This window comes from Pangasianodon hypophthalmus, chromosome 16 (genome assembly GCF_027358585.1).
Source record: "Pangasianodon hypophthalmus isolate fPanHyp1 chromosome 16, fPanHyp1.pri, whole genome shotgun sequence".
Classification (NCBI taxonomy): domain Eukaryota; kingdom Metazoa; phylum Chordata; class Actinopteri; order Siluriformes; family Pangasiidae; genus Pangasianodon; species Pangasianodon hypophthalmus.
This window is the reverse complement of record NC_069725.1, coordinates 4,609,280-4,622,377: the sequence shown is the minus strand read 5'-3', so window position 1 is coordinate 4,622,377 and position 13,098 is coordinate 4,609,280. Positions and strand designations below refer to the sequence as shown.

Here is a 13,098-nt window from a genome sequence, read left to right as displayed (position 1 = left end):
TGGCCTGCTTATAACAATGAGGTACAGGATCATACACTATTCATTTATCATGTGTACAGACTATAAATGTCATTAGATGCATTAAATGAGGACTAAAATTCCCACCAAATGGTTGTAGGACACCTAAAAACAGTACAGAACAACCAGAACAGGGCAGCTGGTGTAAATGGGCTAACGGGGCTAACCCCTCTCTCTGCTTCAAGAAGAAAATAAAATAAAAGTAAGGTTCAATTTGTGGCCTCCATGTCATCTTTTTTTTGCTGATAACAAATGGCTTGAAGTGGATTTTTTTTTTTTTTTTTACTTTTGTAGAACCAAGAACAACATCATCACGAGTAGTTTTAAGACAAAAATATACATACGTAGATAATATGGCCTGTGGCTGATTTCTTTCTAGCCCAGACTGTAGATTCTTACAGCCTGAGGTTGGTAGTTGTGTGAAATTGTTACATATTTGGTGTCAAATGGGGCTAATTTATTAAAGGCCCATAATTATTGTCTCTCTGTTTGTCTCTCTGTTTGTCTGTGTTTCTCTATCTATTTATCTATCTATCTATCTATCTATCTATCTATCTATCTATCTATCTATCTATCTATCTATTCATTTTTTCCACTCAGGGTCAATTTACAGTGAGTTGTTCTTCACACTGTATTTGCTTTTCATCTGACGTTTGCTGACGCACTCATGCGGTTTTTAAGTCCATTTGCTCAGACACAGACACAGACTGAGCGTAGGTTTAAACCATATCTGTTCAACCAACCAACCCTGTCAGTGGACACACCTATGACCAAACAATTTGACTATGTGACAAATTATATATGACAAGCAGGGAAACAAAAACCCAGCCAACAATCCTGCCATCTGTTCCTGAGTGACAGAAATGGAAATGATCAACTAAAACATTTGCATAAATAACTTTAACTGCAGACATTTAACAAACCCAGACAGCTGCACTAAATTGTGGGTGTTAATACACTTTGTACCACAGTGCTGCTAAATTCCGATTCTGATGAAATTTCCATAACAGCTGCTCTAACAATAGTTCTGGCTGCAAAACAAATCACAGGTTTATATATATATTAGTTATGTGCTTGTTCTAATATGTTAATGTTCTACAATCCCAGCTATTTCACAGGGACTTGTATGCTGGATGTGTGTTTCAAAACAAATTTAAAACTATGTGCATTTGTTGATTTGTCTTCTGTGAGGAAACGTTTATTTAGAATTTTTGGAAGGAGTCTCCAGTGTTAGCACTTTGCAAGAGTCAGAGGGAAAGCTGTAACTTTTCTGACATGAGAAAGTCTTCAGGACAGAGAACCTGTTTTGTGGACGTTCCACAACAGTAAATGTAACTCTAAACGGATAAAATGTATGACAAACTGTTTCTCATAAGTAAGAATTTGCAATCGTTGCCAAATTGCTGTCATATAAGAGGAATAAAACCAGTCAGGATGTGCTGTCATAGGAAAATAATCAACGTGTGTGTAACATCACGCCCCATCATGTTTTATTCATTACATACATCATAATTGTGCTTTTATAAAATAAATAGTAGCTTGTGTACTGTAACTGTTTCAAAGGGTTCAAGATGAACAGGTTTTTCTAAACAAGGCTTTTGTTTTTAAATGACTTAAATGCCAGTCTAAAAAAACAATTCATTGTCGTGAAATACAGAAAGTCCTGTTTGTCTTTGGTTGGGTAAATGTGATTGCGTAAGTGCCACCTGTCGCGTGGTTCAGGTTCTCACCTGGCAGTACGTGTCTTGCAGGAGCAGCAACTCATCGTCTCACTGCCTGAGCTGACTGACAAGAGAACCACAAACATGGTTTCAGATCCACAGCCAAGATTTGTGTCCCTGCTAGCCGAACCCTCCTGTCACTCTCTTTTATTATCCCTACATTCTCATTCCCTCATGTCCTGACAGCGAGTGTGAGAGTTTTGACCATAGGTCGGTGTATGGTGGTGGTGGGAATGGGAGAGGCTACCACTTTGTAATATTATCTCATTTCAAAGGCCAGATCCTGGTCATTTCTTGCATGTACAGTGTGCTTTTAAGCAGAATGTCTGCACAGCATAGTGTGGGCCAGGCATGGGGTTATTTTCAGACGCTGTTTTCACATAACAGCTGTAATTGGAGTGACAGTGACTTTATCCAGTTACATCCTTCTGGATGAGCTGTGGTATTTTTTTTTTTTTTTTTTTTTTTTTTTTTTTTAAGAGCACCTCCATGTCCTTCAGATACACTTATTAGGTTCCCGGACTGAATATTTCATTAACAGGCCATCACCTCAGCTAACAATTCTAGGTTATACTTTTAGTTACTTTTGGCAATATTTTTAGGAATATAGTTTCTGTAATGCATTTATATAATAATTCTATAATGTTTTTGTCTATGTAGGAAGGTTGTGTGATTACATTGTGAAAATGTTTTTAGAACATTGCAGGTACATTATTTTTTAGTGCTTAACCTCCTTAGAAACTGTTGAATACTATTAGTTGGAATGTTCAGTAGCCCAGGGTTCAGAATATAATTTTTATGAAAGTATTTAATTTTCACAGCCATTCACTATTCATTGAGATATTCATTTTTACACCAGAGTTCATATTTGTGTATTAATCACTCTTGCTATTATTTAATAGCTGCACACTGAAATATGCAATTTATATTTAATTAAGCTTTTAACATCTGTCACAAGTGTTAAATTTGCTCATGAAAAACCTCACTCCTCTGGCAGGGATATATTTTTTTTATTTTTTGACATGGGAGGTTGGGCATAACCACCGTTCCCTGCCAGAGTTGCTCTTTGTTACCTTCAGAAAGCAGCTGATCAAGTTACTGAACCACAATGATGAGCTATTTATATCCACCGTAGGATTTCCTCTGTCACTCCCCATCTGTGTGTTCAAGTCTCGTATGAAAGCGGAGGGTGGAAACTCGAACTGGTTCATATTCACAAAGAAACCACACAAAAATCTGCAAGTCTGCCTGCCTTTTTGTGTCATGAATAATTTTGTCGACTGAAAAACTCCTGTCACGCTTCAAAAATAGACCAGCAGTTTCAACAACAACTTTTAATAACATACCCAGTTACGATTTCTACGGTTCATGCAGTTCTTGGTGTAGAAGCACTTCGGTTGTATGAGATGCACCTGTCGGTGGTTCAGAGCAAGGCTGCTTAGTTTTTTGTTTGTTTACACTCTGAGAAAAATGGGTTCTTCAGTGTTTCATTGGGTCTTATTGTCCAAATCTTTGCTGAGGGGACAACAGAAGATCCCTTAAGGGTTTTACATTTTCAAAGCATGTACTGTAGATGCTATCAGATTGGTCTTTTTCCAAATTTCACCTGTCCAGTTTCAAGGATCCTGTTCGCACTGTTCTTGGCTGACAGAAGTGGAACCTGCTGTAGTCTTCTGCTCTTGTAGCCCATCCGCCTCAAGGTTTGGCATGCTGTGCCTTCTTATTGAAAAGAGATGCTTTTCTGCTCGCCGTGGTTGTAAAGAGTGGTTATTTGAGTTACCATAGCCTTCCTGTCAGCTTAAACCAGTCTGGCCATTCTTCCTCCTGCAAAAATGTTGCTCACTGGATGTTTTTCCACATTTTTTGCACCATTTTGTGTGTATGAAAGACTTTGTTGTGTACGAAAATCGTTGCTCAGATACTCAAAGTCGCTGAGATCATATTTTTCCCCATTCTGATCTTTGATGTGAACTTTAACTGAAACTCTTGACCTGTATCTGCCTCTTCTTCATACCATTCTGTGTATTTTTACCTATGGTGGTGCTATTGTTCTTGCTTCCACAAAAAAAAAAAATAATCCACACAGCATCTAACAGCAACTAAGACACTTTGAATGTAAAAAATTGGACCCTTTTTTTTTTTTATATAAGTCTGGCTGATGACGATTGTCATGTAATGAACTTGGTGCACCTTGAATTTGGGAGACCTATCACCTAGTTCTACTCAATATTTAAAAAAGGACAATGTGTGCATTGCATAACTGTCCCCTTGGGCCATATCAGGCTCACTATGGCCTGAACTGAATGTACTCTCTGGGGGCCAACGGTTCTTCCTCTCAGCTGTAGTTCACTTACAGGTGACATTAAGAGTATGCCTGGAGCATCTCCGACTCCCCTCATCACGTATGTCATCATGTTACACAAGCCTAAAACAGTTTTCTGCGAGCCCCAGGGGGAAATTTAACACAGGCTGAGGCACGTGGCAAAACATGACTGAAGGCATCTTCTTGGCTGAAACCACCTCTGTGGATGTGCTTTTAAAAAATCCCCCAAAATAATTGGAAGGTACCAATTCAGAAGAAATAACTGGATCGCATCTGTGTCAGTCAGCTTTTACTGTCAATGTATGAAACATGATGTAGGATGTTTGTGAGTGATGTTGGGTGTTTGGTTATTTTTAGTGGTATTTTATCAATATATTTACTGGGGTTTAGAGAGAAGGGTATGGTTGTTCTTACATTTCCCTTTCCTGTTGCAATGAATCTAACCTGCAAACAACATGCTCAGACCGAACATCCTGTACGTTTCCAACACATAGCATATTCTGTAGGGCTTTGCAGTCTCAGTAAATTGACAAACTGTGTTTTTCATCTTATTAAACTGAAGAAAGAGACACAAGAAAGGCCAGTGAAGGAAAGACTGCTTATAGCTGTTCTAACAGATGATAACAGGAACAATAAACGGATAAAAAGTATGTTGCTTTCTTTAATAAAAATAGCTATTGCTGGCAAATTGCAGTGGTATAAGAGGAATAAAACGCTTCTGGGTATGCTGTTATTAGAAAAAAATCAACTTTGTGGTGGTGACAATAAGGCTGCTGCAACACAGGAGAAATTTTACATACTGCATATTGGTATATACTGTCTATTAAGTAATATTTTGCAATATATCACAATATACTTAGAGTCAACATTTTTTTTCTAAACATGTGAAGGGTTTGTTTTTATTTAGCTTGAACCATTTCATTTCAAGTCTAATCACAATTGTTCAAAACCTTTTAACCGGCAGCGTATTTCTGTTCCATAAGATCTAGATCTACACCCATGTATCTGTAAAGCTGCTTGTATATCGGTAATAAATACTATATGAATAAAATGGAAGGGAAATTTATACTTAGCATGGCAAATTCCCTTCTAATCCCAATTTAAGTGTGAATGTAAGAGTGCAGTGCATCATAGGTATTTTGTGGGAAATTAAAAAAAAAAAGACTAAAATACATCAAACTGATTTTTCATCATTTTAATGTATAGTGCTGAACAATATTAGTAATGAAAGACAGCAAATATCTAAGAATATCAAAAATATTATATAAAAAACACAATAATGCCCAGACATTTTCACTATGCCAGTATAAAGACAAAAATATATAGCATATCAAGCCATCTCTATACATACAGTACATACAAATATGTATACGCTAAAGTCTGGCTGGCACGCTAAACAAATTCTTCAGTCCATGATAATACTCAGAATTAAATGGTTTGCAAGAAAACACCAGAAAATCACTGGACATCTTTAGAAATGTTTAGATGGAAATGTATCATCATTATCATCACTCAGAGATGTGAATCTGTATGCCAGAAAACAGGATGCTTTTAATCCAAGTAAAGAGTAAACTTCAGTGTACATCAAATGTAGAACTGTCTAGAAGGCGTGTCTTGTGTTTTCAGCATGGCACATGGCAGGCATATACATCTGATTCTAACAGTAGTTAATATGATTTTTCGATTGTATTCACATTCTTTCTGTGCTCCTATTGAATTTCAGTCTCAGATGTTATGGTGGATGGATATATAAGGCTTTATTTAGTCATTTTGTACAACCACGTAAACAATATCAGTTTTGGTCCATGGCCTTTTTTTTTTTTTTTTTTTTTTTTTTAAATAATCCACAGGTGTGTTATTAAAGCACCATTGAGTTCTCTGGATGTTGTTGACATCAGTATCATCATATCATGTATGTCCTGAAGTTATAAAGCTCTAATACTGTTTAAGTGAGAGGTTTTGATGTTCAATTGTTAAGATGCACAAAATCACTGATTTTTGTCATTTAAGTTCACAAAAAAAGCCACAATTCCAAAAGTGCGAACCAAAATATGGGGTTGAAGAAACTTAGGGAGACTTGGTGAGGCTTTTTTTTTTTTTTTTGCTGCAAGATTTCCCAGAATGTTCACTGAACGTCCTTCTGACTCCTGTTGAGAAGATCATAGTCGTACGCCTAAAAGAAAACAGAGCTGCCAGGTTTAGACAAGTGCTTCTAAATCTCTTCTCTGCTCTGCTGTGCTTTTGTTCACATCAAGTCCAAGTCTTTATTAAAATCGTATCTTTAAATAGCATCGCAGTCAGATTCAGAAAGGCAACGTGTCCATGAAGATCTTCTCCACAATCGGAGGAGGCGGGACAAGGTCTTCTAGTTTAAGGTAGAAGATGCGCTGAAAGCCTTGAGTACACAGTGTCCTGAGCTCGGGCAGTTTCCCCAGCAGCCGGGACAGGTAGTTGGGACGTGCCGCTTCTGTGACACTTGTGGCAACGTGGTCTTTGAGGCACGTTATCAGATGGTTCTGGAAATCCTCCACCCGTTTGGGCTCCTTCAGGCCGTGCCGATCTGTAAGAGATGAAGGACAGCATAAGGGCAGGGGTTCCATGCTGCTTCTTTAACCTGTATGTTCTTAGCAATTGAGCTTATCTATATTAGCAACATATTATTAACAATATAAGCAATATTTATAGAAACAGGTGCACAAAAGCCCTCATGGATTAGGTGGCTGTGAGGAGTGCTTCCAGAGAAGCAGTTGTGCAAGAAAAGCACTCATCTGATGAAGGACTTTGGAATTTTTCTGTGTATTATACCTAAATTTTATTACCTCCACCACTATCTGTCTCGCAGTCACTTAGACAGAGCATATAATATATTTATATATAATAAATAAAATATAAAAAGAATAAATATGACCATGAAAACCATGTCTGTTTTTATACCTGCCTTTATTCATAGCCTACAGCCATTTGTACAGCTGTGTTTATTAACCTACAGTAGCTCCTTATTTCCCTAACATTATCTGTGCAGAAATGCCTAGGCAAGTTTAGAAAGTTAAAAATCATCTGCTATATTTTGGTGAAATGTATTGGCGGATTATTTATATTGAGATCTCATATAAGTTAGAAGCAGAAAAACCCAATTTTTGTCAAAAGCTGATTTATTTTCCTCGTCATCTGTAGTGGAATTCATTGACTTTTGAAGGTTTTCCTAAAACCACTGCACATTTTGATGTTCATTTCATTCGTAAAGTGTATGATGGAAAAATTTAAGTGATACTCTAGGGTTAGTGTTTAGGACAGAGTTTTAGTTCAGAGAGCTCCGAGACCGTATTGCATGTTGAGCGTGTGACATGCCACAAAAAGAAGCCTGAAAATGCCAGCGTGAAACTCACCAGTTATGATGACTAGCGTGGCGAGACAGCAGAACGACGCCACGTCCAGGTTCAGACGATGCAAACTCTGCGAGAACTCCATGATGGAGTCAATCCACTCGCCAAATCCCCGCACACACTGCATGCGGTGAAGAACCACACCATTGCAGAAGATCAGGTTGTCCGTCTCTGGGTGAGATCTGAAATGAACATGAGAAAACGATTACAATTTTTTAATTAATTAAAGAACAATCATTTGTGCTTTTTTTTCTGTTTATAGTAACACTGAATGTTGTGGAACGTCGGCAAAACAAATTAGTTCCTGTTGTCACATATAGCAGCTATAAATAGTTGTTCTCTCACCAGTTTCTATTCATTCTCAAGTTAAATAGACAAAAAAAAAAAAAACGCAGGTTGACATGTTACTGATAAATCACAAGTGCAAAGTCCTCTGTTCTGAAGACTCTACCATGTGAATGCGCTGACACTGGAGACTCCTTCCATAAACGTTAAATCAACATATCCTTACAGAAAACTTGACCGTATCAATGATTATACAGTTTTCTTTGTTAAAAGACAACACATTTTTCAATTTGTCTATTAGTCTTCGATTATGTGGAGCATCTGATGTACAAGTCTTTGTGAATTAGCTGTACCAATAGAAACCAATATCTTAATACAAAGAATGCATTAATGTAAAACTTTGCAGTCGACAGTATTGTCAGTGCTGCTGTTCTAGAAAATTCATCAACAGCTTCTGACCAATCAGATTTGAGCATTCAACAACACTGAATTCCAATATGATTATTACTGTGGTTAATTACCTGTACGCTAGTCGTAATATGAAGAGCTCGACAAAGGCTGCTTCGAAGAGCAAGTCCTGGTCCTCCTTAGAGAAGGCGGTGAATCCTGGGATGCTTTCGGCCCACTTTCTGATCACACTCATAGAATCGGTCAGCAGGTCGTAAAACTGCTGGATGTCACTGGCGTCCTCCTTTTCAGACACGCTAGCCACTGTCTGTTGATACTGAACAGAAAACGAGACAGTATAGTCAGCAACTGGACTTTCTTACAGCATTAGTACACAATCATATGACCATAAAGATCATAAAAACAATGTAGATGACATCACTAAAGGAAAAATTCATCCCGAAAGACTTGCATATTAATCTTGATAACTAACAGTGGTGTCCAAGATTTATTTTGTTTTGAATTTTTTTAAACATCTTTCACTTTTTGTTTTCCTACTTTACCCACAATGCCATTTGACTACTTGCTAATAGCGGTGCAGTGGGATTTAGCCCTCGCTTTATCTCTACCCAAAGAGAGTGATGCAGCAGCACTTTAGTCTGTCCACCTCTCTCACCTCCTCATCTGTACACTCTGCTCAAACAAAATCAGCTTCCTAGGCTTCAAATTCATGCTAATACCACTATTAACGCCATCGTGCTTGACATCATGGATCGCTAACTAGCCGAGCTGAGTCTGTGCCATAACTTAGCACAACTGCATTGTATAGCTGCAGTGCATTCTGGAACTTTCTGTCCAATGGTTGCAACATTTCCACGACTCCTGCAGTGGATTTTGTTGACTTTTTTCTCTCTTATTAAATGCCATTGTAACTGCACTAGCAGTTCAAAATGCAAGGCTCACCTTTGAGTAGTCCAGTTTTGCGATGGCTGGGTTTGAGTCCATGTGCGCATTCACAAGAGAGGGGATGATGTTCCCAGAAGGCACGGCAGGCGCTGATTCTGTGACTGGTTTTGGCTTAGAAGGCAAACGACCCCTTCTGCCCTTTAGGCTGTCTGTTCTTACAACTGAACAGAAACAATTATAAAATAACAAGCATACGTTAATAATGCAATAAAAAACAAATGCTATTGCCAAGGCTAGATAGAATGACATGTTGACTGTAAAGTACATTGTGACATTATTGAAGCTAAATAATGGACTTTTTTTTTTATTATCAAATAAATATAAAATTATACTATTATGAAAAACAATAGAATAATTAAAATTCATCCATCTGTTGTGTGTAGGAGGTGATAACTGCTAAGGCTTTTCTCACCTTCTTTCACCATTCCTACTGTCAGGCACTTCTGAAAGCGACAGAACTGGCACCTGTTCCGCCGCCGTTTGTCCACTGGACAGTCTTTATTAGCTAGGCATACGTACTTGGCATTTTTCTGTACTGTACGCTAAAAGAAAAACAAACAAAAGCTCTTTCGATTCAACATGGTCAACACGTTTACGGAATTAATGAAGTAAATCAAGTGTTAATGACGAAGGCTTTAATAATAAAGATACACTCGTGGTATTTAAAGGTGCAGTCTGCAATTTTTCAAAGTGCTTCTAGATGTATAGTAATAATCAGAAATCTCAAAGATAATGCATAGTAATATGCAAATAATCTGATAGTTTTCTTGTTTTGTGGTTCTATTTAAAAATTTCTGGCCCAGAAATAATCTCTGCCCCAAAATAGGCCTACTCGGGTATGACAGTTTTGTCTAAAAAATAACCTACTAAAGGCATACATAGTTTCAGCTTAGGAGGTGGGGTCAGTTTGGAGAGAAGGGGAGCACTTGGGCTCGAAAAATTACAAACTGCTCCTTTAAAACTGAGCTCTATATTCACCTTAAAGAAGCCCTTGCAGCCCTCACAGGTGCGCACGCCGTAGTGCTGGCAGGAGGCGTTGTCCCCACACACCGCACAGCACCCTTCATTTCCTGTTGGACTCTTGATTTTGGGAGACAGCTGATTGTCCACCAGGACCGAACTGTCCCTGCTGCTGTGATCCAGCCTGAGTGGACTGAAGCTGTTCTGATGGCTCCGAGAAAAGGGATCCTGATCAGGAAGCTGATGTTGCTGCAGCTGCCCCAGAGGAGACATGTCCTCTCCTGACAGAGGTCCAAAAGTGAAAAAGGAAGAGGCCTGAGGAAGAGGCGTCTTCTCCGAACCCCAGCAGCCTGCATCAGGGGAGCAGGACCCATACGCTCCATCCCAGGAAGGCACTGACTGGAAACCCGGAGTCGAGGGTGAGGGAGCCGAGACGGGGCTGCCGAAACAGTTCGAGCCACCTGACGTAGACAGTGCATCGTCCATGTAGCTCAAGGTGAATGTGCCAGGGTAGCAGCCATAAACCTGGAGGTCATCCAGCTTGAAGGAATCCTGGCCCGAGGTGGCGCCGGCGCAGGTTGATGCAGTGGCAGTGGCAGTGGCAAGCTGACAGGAGTAGGTATCAAATTCGCCCCCGTAGCCTCCCATCAGAGAGGTGATGCTCGGCAGAGAGGATGTGGACAGCTGCTCCCGCTGTTCGCTCACGTCCATGGCCAACCTGGAGGTGAAGTCAGGGTTCATAAGCTCTGAGCTGAAGAGCATGCTCTCATAAGGCTGGACTCCATGTTGGCTTTGAACACAGGTCATTTCTGTAGAGCAGAACCACAAGAGCTACTTTTCAATATCGCAAAAGTCTTTCTTGTTTTGCTCCTGCTCATCTTAAATCATGACCATTGTGTGAAAAAAACCCTTTCCCGGGCTAGGCATAGATATTATCCTCGGGTAAACAGAGAAAGAACTCGATGAGTAACGTAATCATCGCTACAGTAACTGATTTCGAGTAGCCATTTCTGAGAAAGCCTGGAAAGCAGTCTTCCAGGGTAAGGGCTATTTATATATCACCCATACGACTATGGATAACTTTAGATGAAACTCTAGAACTGGCTTTCCAACACACACCAGAGTCCGAAGAGGACATGAATGAGATAACGTAACGATGAAATGTACTGACTGAAATGCAGAAAATCTCAGGTTCAAGTTAAGGTCGTTGGAATTGTCATTTGGCATTGTCCTTTAGGGCAGATGCCATCTGTTTCAATTCTCAGTTCCAACCTTTACAAAGAGAAGCTCTTTGATTATCAAAACCACGAACACAATACCTTCTGTGAGGTGCAACTGACAGTCTGTAGTGCAACGAGAAGCAAAGATGGATGCACGAGCATGTCAGAGAGGACTATTTAAAGCGCAGTGGGCAAACTGGTGTCCTGCAAAGCCTTGTCCCTGCACAGATTATCGCCTTCCCTCTTCTAACACACTGACCTTAAGTGATACGAATCAGGTGCGCGCTCTGACTCTACAATCCTGCTATAAAGAATTATAGCTTATCTACACTACTACATGCAAAGTGTTTTTTATATTTAGCCACAATTATATCTATTTGCTTAATTAATCTTTTCTAACATCTCCTAAGATACAGATGACACTCTGGTAAACAAATGGAGCTATTTTGGTTTGCAAAGAATACTTATTTTCTTTGTTTGCAAAGCTTGTTGTTGAGATTTAAATGCCAAATATGAGCTTTGCATGTAGTTCTGTCTGGTAGAGTCTGAAGAGATTTTAGTTGCCATGACATTTGAGGTTGAATTTGCCTGCTTTGTTCTTTAGGTATGTAATCTTAAAGTAACGAAACATCATCCCTATTTCAGAAAAAGTCTCAGAGCCATTAACCCTGCAGGCAAACAAGACCAAGAGCCAAGTGCTGATCTGAAACAGCAGATCGTGGCATTAGGAACAATCTTTAAACTTGGATTTTTGGGTGCTAAATACATTTCCCATTTCTGTATGCTGTAATAGAGCCTTGTGGAGCAGCTGTTGCAATTACATCACTGTTTCCATTCAGTATCCAAAGCTAAACTATAAAGAGTAATCTAAACATTTACATAAGGGGTAGTGTAGTTGTTATAAGACAGGATAGCTTGCGAGTTGTTTCTGGAGAAATATGGTCACACTGTTTTCTTTTGTGTTTATCATTAGAGTATTAAGACACATCTCATATGGCTCATAAGGAGCCTTGGAAGTAAAATGTATTGATTGATGAAATGTAATGAATCAGTTATTTAGAGTAACACTATAATAATGGTGCATCAGGTACCATTAGTGTTGTTTTTTTTTTTTTTTTTTCCATGTTCATGTTCAGCTGTGATCTTAAGTAGCCTGTATAGTGTCTATAAAATGACTGACAGGAGGTGCATCCAAACACAAACAAGCATTCCGGACCGGAGTTCAGCTTTCTAAAGGCTTTTCTCACAGACTTCATAAACTTTTGCTAAAGCCACAGCTTAACTCACTGTTTTTTTTTTTTTTTTTAATCATGTTCTACATATCTTCCAAGTTATTTATACAAGTAAGGAATTAAAAAAATGACTATTGCACCTTTAAGGAAGCGCATAAAAGAAGCAAACAGGAGCCAAAAGCAAAACAACAACTTACCTGCTTGTGAATAATTATTCTGCTGGACTTATTTGTAATGTCCGTACTGCGAGTGAAGCTCGTGCATCCCCACCACTCCGCGCGCGCTCTCCTGACTCGGCCTCGGACGCGTTTAGCGCTCGGGTTTCTCCGGGCCCTTTTATACGAGGCAGCATATTGTGCCGTGACGTCGCAGGTGCGTCCTGCCCTCACCGTTCCATTCACCAATACGCGCGCGCAGGGGCGGAGGAGCTCCCCGAAATCTTTCCGGCCGCCGACCAATCAGAGCTCTGGCAGCTTGACGCACGCTCGGGATTCCATTGACGCAAAACGAGCCGGAGCGTCTGTTGTGCTAAATATAGCGGCACACGAAGGCCACGGAGCGCTTAAAGTCGCTGAAATCGGTTAAAAATAGTGGCAGGGGAAG

At 39.5% G+C, this 13,098-nt stretch overlaps 1 protein-coding gene across 3 annotated transcripts; it reads right to left on the bottom strand.

Moving 5' to 3' along the window:
- Positions 1 to 5,242: 5,242 nt before the first annotated feature.
- nr4a1 (nuclear receptor subfamily 4, group A, member 1) lies at positions 5,243 to 12,846 on the bottom strand. Of its 3 annotated transcripts, none has more exons than XM_026945115.3 (7): positions 12,693 to 12,846; positions 10,062 to 10,852; positions 9,496 to 9,625; positions 9,081 to 9,244; positions 8,252 to 8,454; positions 7,449 to 7,627; positions 5,243 to 6,622 (listed from the first exon to the last, which is right to left on the bottom strand). In XM_026945115.3, exons 2-7 carry the CDS (start codon positions 10,848 to 10,850, stop codon positions 6,366 to 6,368), a joined length of 1,722 nt encoding a protein of 573 aa, XP_026800916.1. In that variant the 5' UTR covers positions 10,851 to 10,852; positions 12,693 to 12,846; the 3' UTR covers positions 5,243 to 6,365. The 3 variants fall into 3 exon arrangements, with proteins under 3 accessions (XP_026800916.1, XP_026800917.1, XP_053096890.1); XM_026945116.3 differs by having other exon boundaries at positions 10,062 to 10,761; positions 12,693 to 12,820; XM_053240915.1 differs by lacking the exons at positions 9,081 to 9,244; positions 9,496 to 9,625.
- Positions 12,847 to 13,098: the final 252 nt, after the last annotated feature.

Excerpts from the sequence above, each read along its gene's own strand:
- nr4a1 (XM_026945115.3), bottom strand. The coding sequence starts at position 10,850 with ATGACCTGTGTTCAAAGCCAACATGGAGTCCAGCCTTATGAGAGCATG. Across the intron at positions 9,245-9,495 it reads AGTAGGAATGGTGAAAGAAG|TTGTAAGAACAGACAGCCTA; the intron begins GTGAGAAAAGCC and ends GTTTCTGTTCAG. Across the intron at positions 8,455-9,080 it reads CAAAACTGGACTACTCAAAG|TATCAACAGACAGTGGCTAG; the intron begins GTGAGCCTTGCA and ends TTTTCTGTTCAG.